This window comes from Oncorhynchus keta, chromosome 6, assembly GCF_023373465.1.
Source record: "Oncorhynchus keta strain PuntledgeMale-10-30-2019 chromosome 6, Oket_V2, whole genome shotgun sequence".
NCBI classification, from domain to species: Eukaryota; Metazoa; Chordata; class Actinopteri; order Salmoniformes; family Salmonidae; genus Oncorhynchus; species Oncorhynchus keta.
Window position 1 is genome coordinate 37,847,344 of NC_068426.1, and position 27,356 is coordinate 37,874,699.

The following is a 27,356-nucleotide window of genomic DNA, read 5'->3' on the forward strand; positions in this document are numbered from 1 at the left end:
ATCTATTAACCTTGTCCCCTGTCTCAATTGCTGAGAGAGAACTGGCTGGATGACATTAGGTCTGTATCAGTAGGTATTGTAAGTAAGTGAACAATATATAACAGTTGAAAGGTCAACTTCCCTATTTTGGCCTATTTTTGTGTATACCCTTCATGTTGCGGTAGATTACTTTCTGACTGAGGTCATGAAGTCCAGTAGGGGCCTCTTCATGCTAACTGAAGCCTGTGAAGTGTGAATATGCCTCTTCCTGTGTGTGCTCACTGTAAGGACAGTTCAGCCCGGAAGAACCCACAGTTTTTATTTATTTAACCTTTATTTAACTAGGCAAGTCAGTTTCAGAACAAATTCTTATTTTCAATGACGGCCTAGGAACAGTGGGTTAACTGCCTGTTCAGGGGCAGAACGACAGATTTGTACCTTGTCAGCTCGGGGATTTGAACTTGCAACCTTTCGGTCACTAGTCCAACACTCTAACCACTAGGCTACCCTTCCGCCCCAGTAGCCTACAGTAGGCCAGTGGAGGCTGGTGGGAGGAGCTATAGAAAGACTGGCCCATTGTAATGGCTGGATGGGTATAAATGGAAGAGTCAAACATATGGTTTCCAATTTGGTGAAGTGAGTAGCAGATAATTATGACTGTAAGCAATTTGAGTTCAACTTTTTTTGTACACTTTAAGCACTTGCCCCTGCAAAGGTCTGTGCAAAGCTGTGACACTCAGTGTTGTGTTATTAGTGGGTATTTGTTGTTTTTCAGAGAATTGCGATTACAATTCCTTGAAAGCAGAGAGAGAACTTGTTAGAAATCCTGAAATAGCTGAAACTTTGGCTATTTCTTTGTCTGAGTAACACTCAGTTCATACCAGTCATTTGTTCTGAATAGAAAAGAGGAGTCAACTCATCCAGATAGAAAAAAAAATGAAAATCTCTCTTGCTCTCTTTCTGTGGGCTTGCGCATGTGGGTGGTGAGCACACATGAATGGTTAGCTACTGCTCATCAAGCCACTTCAAAACCACACAGACCTTCTTGGCTGTCAGACAAAACCAGCCAGACAGACATAAAATATGGCTATGAATGTGATGCTGTGACTTGGAGCTCTATTCTATGAGACACAAAGACCAACAATGCATTTTCTGCACAAACCTCTGCCCTACTTATTCTTTGGTAAGTACTTTTCTTCTCATTTTGTGTTAGAACATTTTATAGAACATTTAAAAATCTCCACATGAATTCTGTAAAAGTCGAAAGACTACATCTAAGAAATCTACATTTCCAGCACACGGTGTATCCCATCCTCTATTCCCCAATCTACTGTATGTCAATGAGGTTGTATTTTGAACTATTTCCTCATTCTATACTCCTCCACTCAGTATATCTCATTTTGAGTAAGCAGGTGTCCCAGGAATGATGACGATCTTCGATTATCTGTTACTGCTGTCTTGGTTACTGCTGTCTTGGTTACTGCTGTCTTGGTTACTGCTGTCTTGGTTACTGCTGTCCCTTTTTTTAGGTGTTCTCTTTGAATATTTTACCACACTCTGTTCCCCTCTCCAAGTTTCTCCAGGTATGTTTGAACTATTCTTAAATAATGGCTTCCATACAAAACACTGTTTATATATATATATATATGCACTATGTGTGTGTACATACACATATGTAGGTCCAGTGTTTTTGGGGGGAGGGGGTAACGTTAAAAAGTAAGAAATGTGTTTTAATCAGTTTTGTGGAGTAGTGAACTACATGAAGTTCAAATAGTAATTATAATGCATTTTGCAGTATCTTGGTGCTAAATTAACTCAACTAAAAACTTGGCAGTGTTTTCAGTAGTTCATTACTTTTGTGCCATGTAGCGGTGCCATGTAGCGGTGCAGCTAACTACTGGAACTACCTATTGCTATTTTGCAAAAAGAGAAGAATATATGGGTGAAATAGGCAATCATTTTCTTTGTTTTTCGGCATCAGACCTGCTTAATTCTCACTTGACACATAGTTTTCGTCTTTATTAATAGGCTAAACAACATACTGAGTTATCACTTGACCCCAGAGTGATCTGTTCTTGCAATTTTTTATTATAATTTTCCCCGAAGTAGCGTACTACTATTTGAAAGTATCTTTAGTTAAGTAAACTATTTTTATCTTAAGGGTAGCTTTAGTGTAGCTTAACTTCTTCAAGTGTGAAGTAATTATTAAACTCAGCAAAAAAAGAAACGTCCCTTTTCAGGACTCTGTCTTTCAAAGATCATTCGTAAAAATCCAAATAACTTCACAGATCTTCATTGTAAAGGGATTAAACACTGTTTCCCATGCTTGTTCAATTAACCATAAACAATCAATGAACATGCACCAGTGGAATGGTCGTTAACAGGTAGGCAATTAAGGTCACAGTTCTGAAAACTTAGGACACTAAAGAGGCCTTTCTACTGACTTTGAAAAACACCAAAAGAAAGATGCCCAAGGTCCCTTCTCATCTGCGTGAACATGCCTTAGGCATGCTGCAAGGAGGCCTGCAGATGTGGCCAGGGCAATGTCCGTACTGTGAGACACCTAAGTCAGTGCTACAGGGACACAGTACGGACAGCTGATCATTCTCGCAGTGGCAGATCACGTGTAACAACACTTGCACAGGATCGGTACATGCAAACAGCACACATGCGGGGCAGGTACAGGATGGCAACAACAACTGCCTGAGTTACACCAGGAACGCACAATCCCTCCATCAGTGCTCAGACTGTCCGCAATAGGCTGAGAGAGGATGTACTGAGGGCTTGTAGAACTGTTGTAAGGCAGGTCCTCACCAGACATCACCGGCAACAACGTTGCCTATGGGCACAAACCCACCATTGCTGGACCAGACGACTGGCAAAAGTGGTCTTCACTGACGAGTTGCGGTTTTGTCTCACCAGGGGTGATGGTCAGATTTGTGTTTATCATCGAAGGAATGAGCGTTACACCAAGGCCTGTACTCTCGATTTGGAGGTGGAGAGTCCGTCATGGTCTGGGGAGGTGTGTCACAGCATCATCGGACTGAGCTTGTTGTCATTGCAGGCAATCTCAACACTGTGCGTTACAGGGAAGACATCCTCCTCCCTCATGTGGTACCCTTCCTGCAGGCTCATCCTGGCATGACCCTCCAGAGTGACAATGCCACCAGCCATACTGCTCATTCTGTGCATGATTTCCTGCAAGACAGGAATATCAGTGTTCTGCCATGGCCAGCGAAGAGCCCGGATCTCAATCCCATTGAGCACTTCTGGGACCTGTTGGATCAGATGGTGAGGGCTAGGGCCATTCCCCTCAGAAATGTCTGGGAACTTGCAGGTGCCTTGGTGGAAGAGTGGGGTAACATCTCACAGCAAGAACTGGAAAATCTGGTGCAGTCCATGAGGAGGTGCACTGCAGTACTTAGGAGCTGGTGTGGCCACTAGCTGCATTGACTGTTACTTTTGATTTTGACCCCCCTTTGTTCAGGGACACATTATTCCATTTCTGTTAGTCACATGTCTGTGGAACTTGTTCAGTTTGTCTCAGTTGTTGAATCTTGTTATGTTCATACAAATACTTACACTTTAAGTTTGCTGAAAATAAACGCAGTTGACAGTGAGAGGACGTTTCTTTTTTTGCTGAATTTAGTTGGGTAAGCTACTTTCAAATCATAGTTTACCAAACACTTGTTTAGTTGACCCATCACACTCTTGCATGATTTCTGCAACAAAGCTGATCTTATTGTTGGCATTAGAGTAGGCACCCAAAGGACATGGGTGTGGTCCCATGTTCATGTAAGTGTTGTCTGGAAACTATGGTAAAAGCACAACAAGATTTATATGGTAGTGCTGTTACGGTAACACTGTTTCCTTTGTACAAAGTAGTTATTGCATCACCGTATACAGCGTACCTAGTATCTAAAGAGAGATGTCATGGAAATTCTTACACAGGGACACTCAAAGTCAATCTTCAATTCATTTTTGTTTATTTGTCAGTGCGCTGGAGAGGTTCCAACCAACTCAATGCACCATAGTAGTCTGTCAGAAACCTCTGCCAGTCCCAACAGTTGTCTTATATACGGCTATACACAGAACTTATATTTTGCATAACTACTTAATCCTTGCCGGTTTGATCTATTCATGTGACCGACCAATACTGTGTCATAACATTTGACAGACAAACACCTCACGAGGTTTCTCCTCTCAAAGCCAAGATCTTGAAACTGAGATATCTTTCGTTTGTTCTCAAAACAACGTCTGGGCGTACTGCCAAATTGCAGCTACTGATAGGTGTGATTTGTACAGTCAGCCACTTGCATGAACACAGAAATTGCTTTATAGAACAGCACATGAATAGAACACAGTAATGAGTTATAAGAATAGCACAAACGTAAAAATTCCCCTTACAGGGTCTTGGAAAATGTGTACTTTATATTTTGACATAGGATCTGTTATTTCTTGTGTTTATTTGTGGTGTCACATCATTAAATCTTTTGATGCATGATGTATTGACAATACTGTACATTTCAGTGTCCTGTGGGTCCAAGAATATCTCTTCATATTACGGACACTGTGTCACATCCCAAGGTAATGACAGAACCATTCCAACTGCTAAGATTTTGTTCAGATGCAGTTGAGAGGGTTGACAAATCTTTATTGTGACAATCTAGTTGCTCTTTTGAACCTTTCTTTTCAGAGGGAGTCCGTGAATTAGTTTGCTTTGTACCTCTGGGCTTAAGTAGGAATGGCTGGGAATGTGTGTGGACACCGAGAAAGCATCTTGTCTACCAAACACACAGATACACACTCATCATAGAACAGTACGTAGTATCAACAGAATTCAATAACACAGTAATTTAATGTCTCTCTATGGTTGTATTGCATCATTTGATTGTTTGCACTGTAGACTAGACAAAATAGCAAAACATATACATGAAATAAATAATAAAATACTAAATCCTATTCAATTTGATATTCTTCACAGGAAAATTATTCACTTTTGCAAAATGTACGCAAACATATCAGGGACATCTCAGACTTTTAATCTGTCTAAAAAGCGCAACATGACGGCTCATGTGTTTGACGAGAGTGATCCGAAGAGCTGCACAAAGAACGTTTTCAGAGGTTCACCTCAACAATTGGGTCTGTTTACGTTAATCATCTACGCATCTATTCCCTTCCATTATGTGACAGAAGGATAGCCTATGGGTTTACAGCAAGCATAAGATGTGACCAGTACTTTTTTATCTATTGCTGAATCAAAATAGAGTATAACAACGATACGATATCACATAGCCTATGTTGTCTTAACATTGCAGTTCGATGCGGCCCTCCATCTAACGTCGACTTAAATCGCCATTCAAGACAGCTGGACATCCAGGCCTCCTGGAGGAAGGAGGAGAGCAAATATATTGCGCTGTACTCTGTGAGGTACAAGGACCTGAAGAGCCAGTCATGGAAAGAGGTGGGCTTTAAAAGTCAGATCTGAAAGGTACTGGCTACATGCAGCTCATAAAGAGATGCAGGTAATTGCCAAAATAAAGCAAACACTTGTGGTTCCTGAGTTTATTAAGCAATTAACATCCCATCATGCTTTGAGTCATGTATACAAGTATCCCAGTTGCCCATTATTTTGGCTACCATGGCTAGAAGAAGACTATGAAAAGGGGACCTCAAAGGACCATAGGGGGCTTAAATGATGTGTGTGTGCGCTTTTGGTTTTACTACCCTTCTGGGGACCAGAAGTCATCACAGGGATAATAAAACAATGAACATTTGGACAAGCGGGGACATTTCGCCAGTCCCCAAAAGGAAAAAGGCTATTTTAGGCTCAGTGGTTAGGTTTAGAGTTACAGTTATGATTATAATTAGAGTTAGGGGTTAGGGTTAAGAGTTAGGGATAGGCTAGGGATAGAATTAGAGATATGGGTTAGGATTAGTAAAAATAGGATTTTGAATGGGAATCAATTATTTAGTTCCCACAAGGATAGTAAAACAATCATTCAAGCATGTGTGTGTGTGTGTGTGTGTCTCAGTCACCAGATCGAAACCCAATTGAACCCTTATGGCTGCCTGAGACAGCCTTTTCCACCACCATCAACAAAACACCAAATTATGGAATTTCCCATGGAAGAATTATGCCACATCTCTCCAATAGAGTTCCAGAGACTAATGGAATCTATGCCAAGGCACATTGATGCTGTTCTGGTGGCTCGTGGTGGCCCACGCCCTATTAAGACACTTTATGTTGGTGTTTCCTTGATTTTGGCCGTTATAAAATAGATTATAGACTTGAAACAAACTGGCATGAATAGTGAAACTCTTGGGGTCAGTTCCCCGGTCACAAAATAAGACTAGTCCTGAACACAGATTAAGCCTAGTCATTGGAGAATCTTCATTGAAAATTCACTTCAGTCCAGGATTAGGCCTAATCTGTGGCCGGGAAATCTAATTTAGTTGTCCAAGACTGGAGAAGACCATGTAGGATATACAACTTTACACTGTTTTTCTCTCTCAAGGTATACTGACCTAACCTCTCATTTGTGTTCTCTATAGCCACCAGGGCAATCCAAGGATAGCAATAGGTGCACTCTGGGTAATCTTAACTCCTCACTGTCCTATGTGGTGCAAATACAGTGTGTGGCCAACGACAAATGTACCCAGTGCCCCTGGAGCAAGAATTTCACTGTTCCACCTGGTGAGTTTACCTTTGACCTAAAGCTGCAATTTAGAAATCTTCAATGGTCTTACCAAAATAGTCAATCAATTCTCTACTCTACTGATCTACTGACGTTCAACACCGAAAAAGCAACATGTCCATTTCGTTCAATCTTTTTTAGAACTTACTGATAAGCCTGTCATTGAGATGGTAGAAGATTTTCCACAAACCAAAGGAAGTAGATTAGTGATCATAAAATGGAAGGTAACTTATACAATACTATGTTTGTTAGTTTACCTGCATGCTTCATAAACACAATATCTACAACAGCTGTAGGTATAAAGTAATACAATAGTTTATTGCACTACACTATACGTGACACGTTGTATAAATCTATGGGCAGGCCTGTAACCTTGCACCGACAATTTGCATTCCAGTTTGCAGCCAGTGAGTTAGCGGAGGGCTACAGTGTGACAGTGGGGAAGGCCTCAGGAGAGGACCCCATTGAGGCCTTCAAAACCAGCAGGACCCTACTCCGACTGGCCCTGTCTCACTCAGCCTACCACCTCACCATCACAGCCTTCAACAAGGCAGGGAACTCACCTGCAGCACAAAGGACTATACCTCCACTGGACGACAAAGGTAGAAATAGCTACCGTAGCTACCGTTATCTACCATTATATAGCTACCGTAGCTACCGTTATCTACCGTTATATAGCTACCGTAGCTACCGTTATCTACCGTTATATAGCTACCGTAGCTACCGTTATCTACCGTTATATAGCTACCGTAGCTACCGTTATCTACCGTTATATAGCTACCGTAGCTACCGTTATCTACCGTTATATAGCTACCGTAGCTACCGTTATCTACCATTATATAGCTACCGTAGCTACCGTTATATAGCTACCGTAGCTACCGTTATCTACCGTTATATAGCTACTGTAGCTACCGTTATCTACCGTTATATAGCTACCGTAGCTACCGTTATATAGCTACCGTTATCTACCGTTATATAGCTACCGTAGCTACCGTTATCTACCGTTATATAGCTACCGTAGCTACCGTTATATAGCTACCGTAGCTACCGTTATATAGCTACCGTAGCTACCGTTATATAGCTACCGTAGCTACCGTTATCTACCGTTATATAGCTACCGTAGCTACCGTTATCTACCGTTATATAGCTACCGTTATCTACCGTTATATAGCTACCGTAGCTACCGTTATCTACCGTTATATAGCTACCGTAGCTACCGTTATATAGCTACCGTAGCTACCGTTATATAGCTACCGTAGCTACCGTTAGCTACCGTTATATAGCTACCGTAGCTACCGTTATCTACCGTTATATAGCTACCGTAGCTACCGTTATCTACCGTTATATAGCTGCCGTAGCTACCGTTATATAGCTACCGTAGCTACCGTTATATAGCTACCGTAGCTACCGTTATCTACCGTTATATAGCTACCGTAGCTACCGTTATCTACCGTTATATAGCTACCGTAGCTACCGTTATATAGCTACCGTTATCTACCGTTATATAGCTACCGTAGCTACCGTTATCTACCGTTATATAGCTACCGTTATCTACCGTTATATAGCTACCGTAACTACCGTTATCTACCATTATATAGCTACCGTAGCTACCGTTATCTACCATTATATAGCTACCGTAGCTACCGTTATCTACCGTTACCCTCCAATATCGGGATCATACACTCAGGCCATGTTAGGATTTATTAACTATTTTTGCCTGAAGTATTATTAGTTCAGTTCAGTTTTTGCATCGGAAATGATTTACTAGTTGCTCTCCTGCTTAACAGTACACTGTTAAAATTATGTGTTTTGTAACATTAAAACTAGAGGCAACTGAGCTGCCCCCCCAGTGTTGAGACGAAACCTTAACTTTGTTGGAGTTTTGAAACGCATGGGTGTAAGGGGTTATGAGACATATTTAACATGTACTTAACCATTCACCCTAAAGTGTTCGGAACCATGACACTGTGTGTTGTAACACCACTTAAATCAAGAGTTGTGCAACACCTCGGGCAAGAGACTAACGTGTAAAAGGTTGACAACACTATTATGGTGCATAATTAGAACCCTTCTGTTTTGGTGTCATTTCCTCTCTCCAAAGCTCCTAAGCATGGTGTTTTGTATTATGGTGTTTTGAATCCAACCACTGTAAATGGGAGTCTAGTTGAGTGAATTACTTTTCTGTTGTCATTGCCACATACTTTCTTGGATTGTTTTGGAGAGTTTTACCTGAACGTTTGGTGTGTTCTTTCCTGAGTTCGTGAAGGACCTGTATACAGTGGTGGCGCACACAAACTTGCTTGTTTTTAATACTTGACCATAGAGTTTGCTAGATGGCACACCTGACTTGAGTGCCCTCCCTACAAATCCATTTCCCAGACTGGGGGAATTCTAAACAGTAGGGCAGCACAGTGTTTGAAGTTCACATTTGGATTTTAATAATCTAAACATTTGTCTTCTGATATGGGGGCCTAAGTTCCTCACACGGTAAGTTGCTGTGTGGTTGAGTGTGCAAACTCCAAATCAATATGCCATCTTACTGAATTCCTATTCAGACTTGAGATTTGAGTTGATTTAACATGGACTTAAACATGTTTTGACTTAAGTCCATGTTTTATTGAGTCCATGCTAAGTCTACTTATCTCAAGTCTGAATTGGGTACCCCATGTGCTGAATGTAACAAGGGTGGTTCAGCACAACAGTTTAGTCCCGCAGACTGGCTGAGTAGACTAAGGGAGTGTTTTGATAAGCAGGAGACCTGGGTTTTTATCTTCTCACATAAAGGCATACTTTATACATGTTACCTCATGTTATCCCTGCTAGAACTTACATAGCCCTAAACATTATGAATGTAACATCATTTATCATTTCACAATGGGCCTGGCAACTGTAGCCTATAATTAGGAAAAGTATTCAATTCCCAGTGTCTTCTTGACCCATTTTGATCCCACTTTAAATGACGTGCCGCTTATAAAGGTTTCATAAAGCCTTCGTAAGCACTACATAAAACAAAATAGGATTGTATGTGTTCACAACAATGCATAAACCACATCAGAGGATGACTAGTGTAGTCGATAGTGATTCGGCCTCCAATGAAATGGGTGGAGTAAAAGGCCAGCAACATGTATTATTTGGAGCCCCATGAAATGATACCATATATACATTCTACTGACCCTACTGAGTATTCCTTACAATACTTTTACTGTAGCACCCAGAATCATTATTGCTCTTATAGGCTGACCAGACAGCTCGTGTCGCAAAATAAATGTCGAAATCCATGTTATTCAATTATTGCACCCACACTGCTCACGCACGCCAATGAGCGTCTGCATTGCCAAGGGCTAAAATAGAAGTCGTTCCTATTTCTGACACAGATCGCACTGCAAGTCCTGCCTCTCGTGGTACCCACGTGCCATCTCCTCATTGGTTATACCCATGTGGGTGATTGAAAGACGTAATGTTTTGCCAGTTGTCGTGGTAATACTATGAAAGTGTAGATGCCAATCACCATATAAGTTCAAAGATGAAAAAGCCTAGAAGGAGGAGAGAGGACTAGAAATTATTCGGTTGTGTGGATTAATTGTCGGAGTAGAGGACCTTGTGCATTTCAGGTAAAATAACAACTCAATGTTTATATCCCAGGACAAATTAGCTAGCAACAGCAAGCTTGCTATATAGGACAAATTAGTTAGCAAGTGCAAGCTAACTAGCTAAATTGCCATACATTATTAATGCTTTTTGACCTGTCCCCAAAGTAATGTCATTGGTTCAGAGTTTGTTTTGATATTTTAACCTGCGTGTCGTGATAACGTTTGGTGTAGGGGGACAAAATAAATGTATGCACGATAGCGCATGTGCGCAACCGGTTTGGGTTCCGTGTAAGTCTATATGTATTCCATATTCCAAGGAAGTAGCTACTCTTCCTGGGGTCCAGCAAAATTAAGACAGTTTATACAATTGTAAAAACATTACCATACTTTCACAACACACTGTGTGCCCTCAGGCCCCTACTCCACCACTTCCACATATCTACAGTACAAAATCTGTGTGTGTGTACGCATGTGTCTGTGCGTGGTTCGTGTTACTTCACAGTCTGTTATATAAGGTGCATATATAACTGTCTTTTAAATCGAATTTAATTGCTTGCATCAGATACTTGATGTGGAATCAGTTACTGAGTTCCATGTAGTCATGGCTTTATGTAGTACTGTATGCCTCCCATAGTCTGTTCTGAACTTGGAGACTGAAGAGACCTCTTTTTCCCTTTTTGTGGCACCTAACCACATGACTGAACAGTAGTCCAGGTGCGACAAGCCTAGGGCCTGTAGGACCTGCCTTGTTGATAGTGTTGTTAAGAATGTAGAGCAGTGCTTTATTATGGACAGACTTCTCCCCATCTTAGCTACTGTTGTATCAATATGTTTTGACCATGACAGTACAATCCAGGGTTACTCCAAGTAGTTTAGTCACTTCAACTTGCTCAATTTCCACATTATTTCCTCAATTTCCACATTATTTCTTACAATGTTTAAGTTTAAGGCTTAGTGAATGATTTGTCCCAAATACAACATTTTTAGTTTTAGGAATATTTAGGACTAACTTCCTTGCCACCCACTTGAAACTAACTGCAGCTCTTTGTTAAGTGCGGCAGAGTGAATTACTTTTCTGTTGTCATTGCCACATACTTTCTTGGATTGTTTTGGAGAGTTTTACCTGAACGTTTGGTGTGTTCTTTCCTGAGTTCGCGAAGGACCTGAATACAGTGGTGGCGCACACAAACTTGCTTGTTTTTAATACTTGACCATAGAGTTTGCTAGATGGCACACCTGACTTGAGTGCCCTCCCTACAAATGCCCTCCCTCCAACGCTAGAGCGTTGGACTAGTAACCGAAAGGTTGCAAGTTCGAATCCCCGAGCTGACAAGATACAAATCTGCCGTTCTGCCCCTGAACAGGCAGTTAACCCACTAGGCCATCATTGAAAATAAGAATTTGTTCTTAACTGACTTGCCTAGTAAAATTTAAATAAAAAAAATGTTTTTAAAAGTGCTGGTCAGTTCAGTCGCTGTAGTAGCTGACGTGTATAGTGTTGAGTCATCTGTATACACAGACACACTGGCCTTACTCAAAGCCAGTGGCATGTCATTAGTAAAGATTTGAAAAAGTAAAGGGCCGAGACAGCTGCCCTGGGGAATTCCTGATTCAACCTGGATTATGTTGGAGAGGCTTCCATTAAATAACACCCTCAGGAAACTTTTTATCCACAATATAGCAGGGGGTGTAAAGCCATAACACATGTTTTTCCGGCAGCAGACTAATGTCAAAAGCTGCACTGAAGTCAAACAAAATAGCCCCCACAATATTTTTATCATCAATTTCTCTCAGCCAATCATCAGTCTATTTGTGTAAGTGCTGTGCTTGTTGAATGTTCTTCCGTATAAGCATGCTGAAAGTTTGTTGTCAATTTGTTTATGGTAAAATAGCATTGTATCTGGTCAAACAAAATTTTCCCCCAAAGTTTACTAAGGGTTGGTAGCAGGCTAATTGGTATTTGAGCCAGTAAAGGGGGCTTAGGCAGCGGAATGACTTTTGCTTCCCTCCAAACCTGGGGCATACACTTTCTAGGAGGCTTAAATTGAAAATATGGCAAATAGGAGTGGAAATATCATCTGCTTTGTCCTAAGTCATTTTCCATACAAGTTGTCAGACCCTAATGGCTTGTCAATGTTGATAGACAACAATAATTTGTTCACCTCTTTCACAATCACTTTACTGAACTCAAAATTGCAATGCTTGTCTTTCATAATTTGGTCAGATATACTTGGATGTGTAGTGTCAGCGTTTGTTGCTGACATGTCATGGCTCAGTTTGCTAATCTTCACAATTAAATAAATCATTAAAGTAGTTGTCAATGACAGTTGGTTTTGTGATGAATGTTTTTACACTGATGCTACTCTCTGTCTATTATCTATGCAGGGTCACTTTACCCCTACCTACATGTACAAATTACCTCAATTACCTCGACTAACCTGTACCCCCACACATTGACTCGGTAACGGTACCCCCTATATGTAGCCTCGCTATTGTTATTTTATTGTGCAACATTTTTTACTTTAGTTTATTTACTAAATATTTTCTTGAAACTGCATTGTTATTTAAGGGCTGGTAAGTAAGCATTTCGCTGTCACTTTTCTACTGTTACGAGGGGGACTTTTATATATTTCGAGGGGGACTTTTAGAATATGTCAGAAATTCCATGACCCAGAAGTACTTTTGTAGTGTTGCTGACGAGAAGCAGATCATGTGATGAGTTCGCAAATCAAAGACCCACTTGTGCTACCATTGGACAGCAAAAAAAACAAGTAAGTTAGCCTTTTATTTATTGTAATTTAAATTAGTTTGTTGTAGTTCAGTGTTGAATTAGATTGCATACTGTAGCTACGTCAATCGTTATTTCGGTGACTTCACAGCAATTGATAGCCAAGATTTTGCTAGCGAGCAGGCTCAGCGAAATACGAATCCCCCTAGATACAACCACGTCTCATAGTCAAGTCGTGAGATTTGTAAATGAAAGAGGAAAATAATCATACGAATTGAATGGAGTTTCCCATCATCCCATTAGAGTTTCTGGCGCAGCACAGAAATGACCTTATTCAGATGGTGTGACAAAGGCATTTCCTAACAGAACTGCTAACTTTCTTTATTGTTACTTTTAAGGTTGGAACCAACATGCAGTACCTCCAGCAGGAAGATGGGCAAGAACCATTCGTCTGCCAGCTCAGGGACAAGCTACACTATTCACAGCCCTGTGTAATGTTCGATGTAATTGCTGGATGTTTTGAAACTTCATTTATTTGTATTGTTTAAAAAATGTACAAATAAAAGGAAATGTATGGTTTAAAGGTCTTTAACATTTATTTGTTTTGGTTGTTAGTGATAATTCCCTAAGTGTTAATACCTGTGTGTTTACATCATTAAGCCTTCATGTATGAGTTATGATTATGACCAAATGTGTTTGACTTTATAGTAAGTACAGCGTCATATGATACATATGTGCAATGAATGACTAAAGGAGTCGGACTTTAAATTAAGTACGACGTCATGCGATACGTTTCCCTCAGGAGACTGAAAATATTTGGCGTGGGTCCTCAGATCCTCAAAACTTTCTACAGCTGCACCATCGAGAGCATCATGACCGGTTACATCACCACCTGGTATGGAAACTGCTCAGCATCTGACCGTAATGCGCTACAGAGGGTAGTGTATACGGCCCAGTACATCACTGGGGCCAAGCTTCCTGTCATCCAGTACCTATAAAATAGGCGGTGTCAGAGTAGAGCCCATAAAACTGTCAGACTCCAGGCATCCGAGTCATAGACTGTTTAATCTGCTACCACACGGCAAGTGGTACCGGAGTGCCAATTCTAGGACCTAAATGCTCCTTAAAAGCTTCTACCCCCCCAAGCCATAAGACTGCTGAACAATTAATCAAATGGCCATCGGACTATTACATTGGTCCAGGCACATATAAGCCTGGAACATCAACCATTCAAAGTTGACCTTAGTGGGAGTGACCAGAGAATGGCTAAACCCGTATCTTCTTCAAATGTATTTTAAACCTAAACCTTAACTAATGAAGGCCTAGTTTAATGTGTTGGTCCACCAGACCATTTGGGGCAGAAGTGTCTGGGAACAAGATTAGGTGTTATGTGACTAACATGACATCACTTCAGCACAACATGTCACCCGTTATAAAGCACATGTTCGACATAGTGGATTCTGTCACATATGGCATTGGTGATTGTCACAGTCATGCCACAACATGTCACCCGTTATAAAGCACATGTCTACATTGGTGATTGTCACAGTCATGCCTCATGTATGAACCCGTTATAAAGCATGACATACGGTTATAGGCGCTCTGTAACACATTTAACGTGCTGCTTATGAACCCGTTATAAAGCATGACATACGTTTATAGGTGCTCTGTAACACATTTAACGTGCTGCTTATGAACCCGTTATAAAGCATGACATAGGGTTATAGGTGCTCTGTAACACATTTAACATGCTGCTTATGAACCCTTTATAAAGCATGACATAGGGTTATAGGTGCTCTGTAACACATTTAACATGCTGCTTATGAACCCTTTATAAAGCATGACATAGGGTTATAGGCGCTTTAACACATTTAACGTGCTGCTTATGAACGCTTAATGAAGCATGACATAGGGTTATAGGTGCTTTAACACATTTAACATGCTGCTTATGAACCCTTTATAAAGCATGACATAGGGTTATAGGTGCTCTGTAACACATTTAACATGCTGCTTATGAACCCTTTATAAAGCATGACATAGGGTTATAGGTGCTTTGTAACACATTTAACGTGCTGCTTATGAACCCTTTATAAAGCATGACATAGGGTTATAGGCGCTTTGTAACACATTTAACATGCTGCTTATGAACCCTTTATAAAGCATGACATAGGGTTATAGGTGCTCTGTAACACATTTAACGTGCTGCTTATGAACCGTTTATAAAGCATGACATAGGGTTATAGGTGCTCTGTAACACAGCTGGAACCCTTTATAAAGGGTCAATTAAAATATAGGCGTTTGTAAAATTCATCACCAATCAATATTTACAGTATAAAAATTGGCATTTGACAAGGGTTATGTGATTTGTAACACATTTAACGCAGCCTGCCATTTGTGTTTTGATGCATGACATAGGGTTTAGGCGCTTTGTAACACATTTGGTTTTACAAGAACCCTTTATAAAAACATAGGTTATACTTTGTAACATTTAACGTGCTGGAACTTTGAAGGTCAAACGGTTATAGGTGATACATTTTAACGTGATTTATGAATTGTAAGACCTCTTGAAGAACATCATTTAAAGCGGGACCAAAAGGGTAAATTAAAATATTGTCTGAAAATCATCACCAATCAATATTTACAGTATAAAGATTCATTTGAAAACAATAGATTTGTATAAGAAATGTGCCATTTTATTTTTGTTGCCTTTTACACTTAAGTCTCCAAAAAATACAGTACCACCTCATGGAACTGAAGGTCACACCTACTCATTCAAGGGTTTTTCTTTATTTTTACTATTTTCTACATTGTAGAATAATAGTGAGGACATCAAAACTATTAAATAACACATATGGAATCACGTAGTAACCAAAAAAGTGTTGAACAAATCGAAATATATTTAATATTTTAGATTCTTCAAAGTAGCCACCCTTTGCCTTGATGATAGCTTTGCACACTCTTGGCATTCTCTCAACCAGCTTCATGACGTAATCACCTGGAATGCATTTCAATTAACATGTGTGTGCCTTGTTAAAAGTTCATTTGTGGAATTTCTTCTTTAATGCTTCACGGTGAGAACCACACATGCTGACATCATCCGTCTCACAAAGACACAGCGGTTGGAACCAAAAATCTCAAATTTGGACTCATCAGACCAAAGGACAGATTTCCACCAGTCTAATGTCGATTGCACGTGTTTCTTGGGCCAAGCAAGTCTCTTCTTATTATTGGTGTCCTTCACTAGTGGTTTCTTTGCAGCAATTCGACCATGAGGCCTGACTCATGTAGTCTCCTCTGAACAGTTGGTGTTGAGATGTGTCTGTTACTTGAACTCTGTGAAGCATTTATTTGTGCTGCAATTTATGAGACTGGGATCTCTAATAGTTTGGCTCTTCCTTTCCTTTCTTGTGGCGCTCCTCATGAAAGCTAGTTTTTCGTAACGCTTGATGATGAAACACCACATCTCAGCTTAGGTGCACTACTTTTCATGGTTTCAGGACACAATGATGGGGTTTCGAGTCTTTCTACTTTAACAGTGCTTGAAGTCAGCCTGTTGAAGTGGGACATCTCAAAGACATCTCGGATGCAGGAGAAAGGACCTTGACGTGTCGTTTGGCTTGTCTCTACAGACTTATACGGGAGGCTGAATGTGACATTCAATGGCAACACGTCCTTCACTGTCTCCTGGGTGGACGACCTGATCAAAACCTACTCCTGCTTCTCAGTGGAGTGGTGGACGAGAGGAGAGCAAGCTGCTCACAAGTCCTTCTATGAGGATGAGAACAACTATGAAGTCATACACTTGGAGGGTAGGGTACATACCTCTCTCCTGCGTTAGCATGAAAACAACAGTGGATTCACATATCCAGACACATTGCATATGTTTGACAGATATAAGCCGACCTACCACCAGTTTGTCCTGATGAAAGATGTTTCCCCATTTAAAACCACTCCTGTTGCTTTTTGAATGATAGAGCCATTCGAGCTGTATAAGAAGTACACCTTCACTCTGCACACAAGGCCACATAAAGAACCCTGCAACCTGAAGTTCATCAACAACAGCGAGAGCACCTATGGGAGCATCCAGTCCTTCTTCGCTGAAGGATGTGAGTCTAAAATTAAACTGATTTTAAGGCCACACTCAACATCTCCTTGGGGTTGTACTCGATTAAACCAGTGCTGGAGTAGAACACAAGGGGCATCTCATCGTCACACAAACACATGCCGTAAGCGCAGACACAGGCAGCCACTTCATATACTTACAAGCTGGTTGCAGTATAAGTACATTACACCTTAGCACCTGTATGTCTAAATCAAACAACCCTACCAATTAGTCCTCAATGCATTTTGCGATAAGATTCAGTGTCTTTTCCTCTCAGCCCCCATCAGTGCCCCAGGGAACATCAGCAGCAGTAATGTTAGCCAGAGTTCCATGGTGCTGGAGTGGACAGCTGTCCCCGAGGAGGACAACAGAGGTTTCCTGCTGGGCTACTTCCTCCATTACACAGAGAGGCTGCAGGACTGGACAGATACTGAACCAAGTAAGATGAATTGATGTAGTCTTTATTTGGATGCTCACAGACAGGTGCCAAGTTGATGTTGGCCCAAGAGACGTGCAGTGAGTGAGTATTCATACAGTAGAATGTGAGCAGCGTGCGACTTCTCCTACTGTCTTTTCCATGTCACACGTAGAATGTTTCATAGTTTGTGACTAATATCTGATAAATATGTACACTTATTTTTTTAAATATATTTTTTTTTAGAAGTTAAGCCTTCCTGCACACTAACAGATATTCTCACCACCACGTCTAGTTCCCAAAAGGCCAGAGTTTAAAACGAGAACCGTTGTTGAAGTGTTGACTTCCTTAAAATGATTATTGTGAGGTTACTACTTCTTATTCTGAATGTGTCACTGACTTTAACTATTGGTGTTCTCGCTGCAACAGACATCACTGTGGATGCTGGTTCAACCAGCTATGAGTTGGTAGACCTACAGAGCAGTACTGTATACCGGGTCCAGTTGTCTGCCTTCACTGGTGCAGGAATGGGAGTGAGAAGCTCGGCTGCATACTTTGAAACCAAACCTGAAGGTTTGCTTGTTGATCTATCAACAGTGGTTATATTGCAATTAACATCTCTGACATCCCACATTTTCAATGGCAGACCAGTACTGTCTTCTGTCCCTCCCCAGCATCCCTGACTGTGAGTGGTGTGATAGCGGGGGCCATTGTTGGAGTAACTTTACTCTTACTGGTGGTTCATCTCGGCTCTCAGTTGTTAAAAAGGTACAGTCGTCATGTTTCTAGGTCAAAGGTGTATTTATATCTATTCGTTTTGCTTTGTTCTTAACTGTTATCCAGTGAAATTCAAGTGATGGAATTAATTACATGTCAACGTGTTGTATTTTCAGAGCAAAGAAACTACTTTGGCCGAATATCCCCAATCCAGGTAACAGCAATGCCATCCAGAAAATAGATGGGGTCTGCGATCTGGTAAGAAAATGGTATAATTATGCAGGAGAGTTTCCTAACATTTTTACAGCATGTCTCAGATCATGCCCTGTTGCAGTTGGTTTTCTTCCGCCTCCGGGACAATAAAATGGATTGATTCTCATAGGAACTCCTGGAACTCATCAACCGACAGATGTTGAAGGAAGAAGAGGGGGACTCCAACAGTCTACACATTGTCAATGGAAGAGAAGAAATGTCTCCTGTTGGCAACCTCCATCGCAATGCTGACTCATGTCTACACCTCAACACAGACCATGGGGAGAGCCAAGGGCCTTCTCTGTCAACCATAGCCACAGACAGAGCTCAAGATCCAACTTCTGACACCATTGCATCTATCCCCACAGACATGAGACAGACCGACCCTGTCCTCATCAGTACGGTGGCCCACCAGTGCCACCCGTTGGCCTTTCTAAGTGACTACACCACCATGGAACTCTTCCAACAGGCTATGCCACACTGTGTTCCAACCAATACGTCGTCATCATTGGAATCCCAGGATCAGTCAAGCCAGATCAGTCAAGCCACATCAGTCTAGCCAGATCAGTCAAGCCAGATCAGTCAAGCCACATCAGTCTAGCCAGATCAGTCAAGCCACATCAGTCAAGCCACATCAGTCTAGCCACATCAGTCTAGCCAGATCAGTCAAGCCAGATCAGACAAGCCAGATCAGACAAGCCAGATCAGACAAGCCACATCAGTCAAGCCAGATCAGTCAAGCCAGATCAGTCAAGCCAGATCAGACAAGCCAGATCAGTCAAGCCAGATCAGTCAAGCCACATCAGTCAAGCCAGATCAGTCAAGCCAGATCAGACAAGCCAGATCAGTCAAGCCAGATCAGACAAGCCACATCAGTCAAGCCAGATCAGTCAAGCCAGATCAGACAAGCCACATCAGTCAAGCCAGATCAGTCAAGCCAGATCAGACAAGCCAGATCAGACAAGCCACATCAGACAAGCCAGATCAGTCAAGCCAGATCAGTCAAGCCAGATCAGTCAAGCCAGATCAGACAAGCCAAATCAGACAAGCCAGGCCAGAGTTAGATTACATCCACCAGACCCAAGGCAGCACCAGTCCATCTCTGAACACTAAGGTGTATACCATGGTTCTTTGAGAATGTTTACTGTAGATTCTAGAATCTGCTTTTCTCACTGAGATGCTGTGCAACCATTCTAGGCCTTTCTCTATGTAAACAGAGCCACCGGCTGCCATCAGTGTCACCCTGTTAACTAGCATATTCTTATGTGTTTGAGCGGTTCTGGACTGGTTCCGACTGACATTTTGGTGTAAAAAGCTCTCTGTTAACGCCGTAGGGTCCCGTGACAATTAATTCAAAAAACCCTAATCTGCCTGTTCTCCGTATCCACTCTCTAAGCAGAGCTGACTTGAAGCGTCAGGTTTCAGACCCCATAGTTGCATAGGCAGTGAGGTGTTACATTTCTGGCCTATTCAAACAATGAATTGATTATCTCTTCCCCTGAGCCCAGCTTGGGAGATGGCAAATGAACAGTGGACAGTCTAGCGAGGCCATCCATTGTGGATTCATCTCACTGTGATATTCTCAGACGGATTTAGCGCTCTCAACACGATGGGATTGTCATAACTCTGGAACGAGAAAATGTTTAATGATGTAGGGGAACTCATAACAAACTCAAGCTTAATTGGGTTGAGATCTGGTGACACACCCTTTAAAACACCCTATGCTCCTTTGAGACCCCTCTTACAAAGTCACTGAGATCTTGTCTTCTAGGCATGGTAGCCAAAATAATGGCCAACTGGACATTTTTATACATGACCCGAAGCATGAAAGGATGTTAATTGCTTAATTAAGTCAGAATCCACACCTGTGAGGAAGCACCAGCTTTCAATATACTTTGAATCTCTCATTTACTTCATTTTGGCAGTTACATGTAGATACACTATATATACAAATGTATGTGGACACCCCTTCAAATTAACGTGATTTGTCATTTCAGCCACACCCGTTGCTGACAGGTATATAAAATCGAGCACACAGTTATGCAATCTCCATTGACAAACATTGTCAGTAGAATGGCCTTACTGAAGAGCTCAGTGACTTTCAACGTGGCACTGTCACAGAACTGGTGGCATAGCCACCTTTCCAACAAGTCAGTTTGTCAAATTTCTGCCCTGCTAGAGCTGCCCTGGGCCAACTGTACGTGCTGTTATTGTGAGGTGGAAACGTCTAGGAGCAACAACGGCTCAGCCGCAAAGTGGTAGGGCACACAAGCTCACAGAAGGGGACCGCCGAGTGCTGAAGTGCTGTTGAACAGAACCGCTGAGTCTAAGGTACTGCAGTGCTTGAGGTGTCACTACAGACCCGGGTTCAATCCCAGGCGGTGTCATAGCCGACCGGGAGGCCCGTGAGGCGGTACACAATCCCATCGCGCTCTAGCGACTCCTTGTGGCGGGCCAGGTCCCTACAAGCTGACTTGGGTCGCCAGCTGGACAGCGTTTCCTCTGATACGTTGGTGCGGCTGTTTTCCGGGTTAAGTGAGCAGTGTGTCAAGAAGCAGTGCGGCTTGGAGGGTCGTGTTTGGGAGGATGCATGGCTCTTGACCTTTGCCTCTCCCGAGTCCGTAAGGGAGTTGCAGCGATGGGACAAGACTATAACTACCAATTGGATACCAAAGAATTGGGGAGAAAAAGGGGGTAAAAGTACAACAACAACAAAAAATAGATGTACTTCCTCGGTTACGAGTTCCAAACTGCCTCTGAAGGCAACATCAGCACAACAACTGTTTGTCGAGAGCTTCATGAAATGGGTCTCCATGTCAGAGCAGCCGCAGAGTACGTCGGCTGGAGTGGTGAAAAGCTTGCCGCCATTGGACTCTGGAGCAGTGGAAACGCATTCTCCGGAGTGACGAATCACGCTTCACCATCTGGCAGTCTGACGGACAAATCTGGGTTAGGCGGATGCCAGTAGAATGCTACCTGCCCGAATCCATAGTGCCAGCCTTAAAGTTTAGTGGAGGAGGAATAATGGTCTGGGGCTGTTTTTCATGGTTCGGGCTAGGCCCCTTAGTTCCAGTGAAGGGAAATCTTAATGCAACAGCATACAAAGACATTCTAGATGCTTCTGTGCTTCCAACTTTGTGGCAACAGTTTGGGGAAGGCCCTTTCCAGTTTCAGCATGACAACGCCCCCGTGCACAAAGCAAGGTCCATACAGAAATGGTCTGTTGAGATCTGTGTGAAAGACCTTAACTTGACAGGCCTGCACAGAGCCCTGACCTCAACCCCATCAAACACCTTTTGGATGAATTGGAACACCGACTGCGAGCCAGGCCTAATCGCCCAAAATCAGTGCCCGACCTCACTAATGCTCGTGGCAGTAATGTTCCAACATCTAGTGGAAATCCTTCCTATAAGAGTGCAGGCTGTTATAGCACCAACTCCCTTTTAATTCCCATGATTTTGGAAAGAGATCTATCTATTTGAATATTGATGGTTGTCTCGCAATGATCAAAAACCTATTTCAATTTTTTAAATTGTATTTTTAATTTTACCTTTATTTACCAGGCAAGTCAGTTAAGAACAAATTCTTATTTTCAATGACGGCCTAGGAACAGTGGGTTAACTGCCTGTTCAGGGGCAGAAAGACAGACCTTGTCGGCTCAGGGGTTTGAACTTGCAACCTTCCGGTTACTAGTCCAGCGCTCTAACCACTAGGCTACCCTGCCGCCCCAGAGGTTAAAGAATTTTGAAATTAATAAATGGGCAAATTTTGCAGGTGTGAAAAGCTCTAAGAGAGTTACCCAGAAAGACTCCCAGGTGTAATCTTTGCCAAAGGTGCTTCTACATAGTATTGACTCAGGGGTGTGAATAGTTACAGTACCAGTCAAACGTTTGGACACACCTACTCATTCAAGGGTTGTTCTTTATTTTTTACTATTTTCTACATTGTAGAATAATAATAATCAGATGACCTGGCCTCCACAATCACCTGACCTCAACCCAATTGAGATAGTTTGGGATGAGTTGGACCGCAGAGTGAAGGAAAAGCAGCCAACAAGTGCTCAGCATATGTGGGAACTCCTTCTAGACTGTTGGAAAAACATTCCAGGTGAAGCTGATTGAGAGAATGCCAAGAGTGTGCAAAGTTGTCATCAAGACAAAAGGTGGCTACTAATCTAAAATATATTTTGATTTGTTTAACACTTTTTTGGTTACTACATGATTCTATAATATGTGTTATTTCATAGTACAATGTAGAAAATAGTAAAAATAAAGAACAACCCTTGAATGACTAGGTGTGGCCAAACTTTTTTTGACTGGTACTGTATGTTTGATATATTTCTCGTAAAATAAAAAAATAAAACAATGTTTTCACTTTGTGTTTATGGGGTATTGTGTGTAGATGGGTTAGAAAAAAAATCTATTGAATCCATTTTGAATTCAGACTGTAACACAACAAAATGTGGAATGAGTCAAGGGGTATGAATACTTTCTGAAGGCACTGTATGTATTTATTTATCCAGGGAAGTCATATTGAGATTTTTCAAATGGGCCCTGGCCAAGAAAAGCACCAAATTGTGTGAAACACAGAAATTAGAAATAGCAGGAGTCATGATTAAAAAAAGGTCTTGCGCCAGCAATGTTTCTACTGTCATTAAAATCCTCAATTGTAATAAAATGGTAAAGTGTTACAGGATGATGACAGCATTGCTAAAAGCACTCTTGGCTAAAAAGGGCCTAAAATTGCCACTTTCATCATGATTTCCCCCAAAATTGTTTGTGATACAAATGTTAACTTTTTCAAACATCCTTCCTCCCAATTAAGTTTATATGTGAGAATTGACAGAACAATCTGAGATACCCCCCAAAAAATCCCCTCCCAGGTCGTGAAATTTCCCTCTTGCCAAACTTAGACCATGACCTTTAGCTTGCCCTCACCTCAAACAAATGATTTGAACATCCTATTCTATTGCACGCCACATACGTTTTCTTGTTATTTCATACTTAAAGATTCCAAACAGACATTGCAGGCAGGTATGGGTGAGGCCTAAAACCTCTAAACTAGAGTATGGCGCAACACTGTTCAATCTACACACACATTGTACAAAACAACACTCGCAGTGACACGTCCCCATGTCAAAAAGAAATGAAAAAATGTTAAAAGCAAGTGTGCTGAACCCCAAGTTAGCTGCCTGCAGATTGTTATCAATTCTAGAGATGAAGAGCGGAGTTTCACAGAGATATGATCTTTAGCGCTGTCAATGAGAAGTAGGTCAGTGTTCCTGAGACAGGCTCGGGGACGTGCAGATAGTACGTATGCTAATTTTCACAGTGATAATAAGCATTAAAACAAAAAGCTGAAGATTACAGTGAAGGACTACAATAAGACACAAATTCAGTGAACCACACTTACGATTAAGGCTGGATTTGGAAATCAGTAACTATCCCACTATACCACCTCCACCATACCGCCTTCTCACCTTCATAGGTTTGTGCTTGTACTCCATCCTCTCTTAACCTGCTGCTCTTCATCCTGGAGGTGCACCTCTGCCTCCTCTCCATGCCGCCATACCTTGCTTTATTTTTGCATTTCTTACTTCTGTAGACAGACAACACAATCATTAATAACCACCAGATTTATGTAGTCCTAGAAGAAAGAAGTTTCTGTGCAAATTTCCCAGAGACCACCACAATGCATGGTTGAAGTTCCACACGTGTACCTCAAGTTATGATTTACACTCTAGCCTATTTTAACTTGACTGGTGGCACTCGGTAAAGAACGGAGTCTCGCAGCACACAAGTGACATTCCGAGTAATTTGGCTATTCCTATTTTCTATAGCCAGTGCCGATTTTAGCATGTAAATCTTGGTAGGGCAAATTCACCCCCAAATGTTTGGGGATGCATGCCAGCAAAGCCACTACACAACACTAAGCAATACATTAATTGCACTATAACGGTGACAGGTGTTGTTCACAAACTGTTAAGGCCTAACAGCAGTCCCAGAACCTTACCACTGCTACACCTGGCTATCAGCAGAGCCAAGTCTGGCAGCGAAACAGTTCTTTCAGCCTCATTTACTGCTTTTAAAAAAACACAGCTGATATGGCTGACTTGCTTAAACAAATGTGGTTTCAACTGACAATTGAGATGTACAAACTATGGCATAAGGTGACATCGAGCGGAAAAGAGACAGTCCGTAATTACGATTAAGACAATGAGTGAGCTAGGACGGACGTAGTCAGAGTTACTATTTGTTCAGCACTTTTTAAATGTACAGCGACAAAACATGGGCTATTCTTACAGTATTCTCCCTGTACACCAAGTCAGAACAGTGGGATAAATAAAGGTGGCATATTACAATTAAATGACAATTAAAGCTCTTACGAAAGCTCTACACTTCTCTAAAACAGGCTATAAGCTACATGTGCACTACCAAGTCAGAACAGTAGACTAAATTATGAGGGGAAAATTGACCAAATTATTAGGGTGAGGCACATGGGCTACTAACGGTTTACTACACAACATACACCTAGTATTACTTTCTTAGCTCCAGGATACATATCTCTCTGGCATATTGCATAATTTATGCAGCAGCATACAATACATTTTTGGACCTTGTGCTGTGCTCACTTGAACAGGAAGGTTGTGCAGCGGTCATCAAACTCTGGCATTCTCTGGATTTATGGTGCTTTCAAGACAACTGGGAACTCTGAAAAAACCCTGTTGAATGTTTATCCTTTTAAGCTTGGATAAGAGAACCTTAAACCCAGACTTGGACCACACACCCACTCCACTGTATAGCAGGCTAGTGATTATAATTTATCTTCATATGACAAGGATTGAAAAGGATTTGCCAGTAGATTGTCGACTTGATTCATGATGATGACTGCTAGCTTGCGAGCTAAGATTTTGAAAGTACTTGTATTTATTTGGGATCCCCATTAGCTGCTGCCAAGACAGCAGCTACTCTTCCTGGGGTCCAAACATACCAAAGCACCCACATTCCATATAAAACAAAAGATAAAACAGTGAACTATGTCTGTACTGAATGAACTAAAGATAAAACAGTACATCCATAACATCCCTACACTACCACATACCCACAACACAACATGTTCAATACCACCACACAACAATATCACAATATCTGCGTATGCATGTGTCTGTACCTTTGTGTGTCTCTTCACAATCCCTGTTGTTTCATAAGGTTCATTTTTACCTGCTTTTTAAATCTGATTCTACTTCTTGCATCAGTTACCTGATGTGGAATAGAGTTCCATGTAGTCTTGGCTCTACTGTGTACCTCCCATAGTCTGTTCTGGACTTGGGGACTGTGAAAAGACCTCGGGTGGCATGTCTTGTGGGGTGTGCATGAGTGTCTGAGCTGTGTCTAAGTATTTTAAACAGACAGCTCGGTACATTCAGCTTCTTACAAAAACAAGTAATGATGAAGTCAATTTCTCTTCCACTTTGAGCCAGGAGAGATTGACATGCGTGTCATTAATGTTAGCTCTCCGTGTACTTTTAAGGGGCCAGCCATGCTGCCTTGTTCTGAGCCAACTGCAATTTTCCCAAGGGTTTAGTGAATGGTTTGTCCCAAATACAATGCTCTTAGTTTTGGAAATATTTAGGACTATCTTATTCCTTGCTACCCATTCCGAAACTAACTGCAGCTCTTTGTTAAGTGTTGCAGTCATTTCAGTTGCTGTACTAGCTGATGTGTGGTGTTGGGTCATCCGCATACATAGACAGACTGGCCTTACTCAAAGCCAGTGGCATGTCGTTAGTAGATTGCAAAATGCAAGGGGCCTAAACAGCTACCCCGGAGAATTCCTGATTCTACCTGGATTATGTTGGAGAGGCTTTCATTAAAGAACACTCTCTGTCTTGTTAGACAAGTAACTATTTATCCACATTATAGCAGGGGGTGTAAAGCCATAACAACTAAGTTTCTCCAGCAGTAGACTATGATCAATAATGTCAAAAGCTGCACTGGGCCTCCGAGTGGCGCAGTGGACTAAGATACAGCACCGCAGTGTTAGCTGTGCCACAAGAGATCCTGGTTCGAGTCCAGGATCTGTTACAGCCGGCTACAACCGGGTGACCCACAATTCGCTCTGTGTTGTTAGGGGAGGGTTTGGCCGGCAGGGATGTTCTTGTCCCATCGCAGTCTAGTGACTCCTGTGATGGGCCGGGCGCAATGCATGCTGACACGATTGCCAGGTGAATAGTGTTTACTCCGACACATTGGTGTGGCTGGCTTCCAGGTTAAATGGGCATTGTGTCAAGAAGCAGTGCGGCTTGGCTGGGTTGTTTCTCGGAGGACGCATGGCTCTCGACCTTCGCCTCTCCCAAGTGCGTACGGGAGAGGCAGCGATGGGACAACACTAACTACCAATTGGAAAAAGTGGTCAAAAGTAAAATTTTATATACAGTATTAGTAAAAATTTTGGACACAAGGTTTTTATTTATTTTACCATTTTCTACATTGTAGAATAATAGTGAAGATGTCAAAACTATGAAATAACACATATGGGATCATGTGGTAATCAAAATATGTTTGAAATTCTTAAAAATAGCCACCCATTGCCTTGATGACAGCAGTAAGTTCACATTTCCTGCCATCCAAAATGCAAATTATACCTTGACATTCAGCGGGTGTCTATTTTTTTGGTACGGGATCTCCTATGTGGGCATGTAATTTCACTTTAAAATGGTATTACCTTCTAATGTGTTATGACCGCAACCAGTCATGCTTTCATCTGATTGTCAAACAAATAAATTCATAAAGTAGGTTACCTGCCTATTCCCCCAAAAATTCACCATCCGAACTATGCATTGTGCACCTGCCATTTGAATTGTTTATTTTACCTT

General features: G+C 41.7%; 1 protein-coding gene across 2 annotated transcripts; it reads left to right on the forward strand.

Annotated features, from left to right (window-relative positions):
* Nucleotides 1-945: 945 nt before the first annotated feature.
* On the forward strand, nt 946-23,120 carry LOC118385492 (interleukin-6 receptor subunit beta-like). 2 transcript variants are annotated; one of them, XM_035772674.2, is made up of 16 exons: nt 946-1,162; nt 1,509-1,562; nt 4,510-4,566; nt 4,676-4,799; nt 4,964-5,121; nt 5,298-5,443; nt 6,535-6,676; nt 6,819-6,901; nt 7,075-7,279; nt 16,625-16,804; nt 16,970-17,101; nt 17,375-17,536; nt 17,942-18,085; nt 18,187-18,280; nt 18,406-18,487; nt 18,612-23,120. In XM_035772674.2, exons 1-16 carry the CDS (start codon nt 1,123-1,125, stop codon nt 19,038-19,040), a joined length of 2,232 nt encoding a protein of 743 aa, XP_035628567.1. In that variant the 5' UTR covers nt 946-1,122; the 3' UTR covers nt 19,041-23,120. The 2 variants fall into 2 exon arrangements, with proteins under 2 accessions (XP_035628567.1, XP_035628564.1); XM_035772671.2 differs by lacking the exon at nt 946-1,162 and having other exon boundaries at nt 1,176-1,562.
* Nucleotides 23,121-27,356: the final 4,236 nt, after the last annotated feature.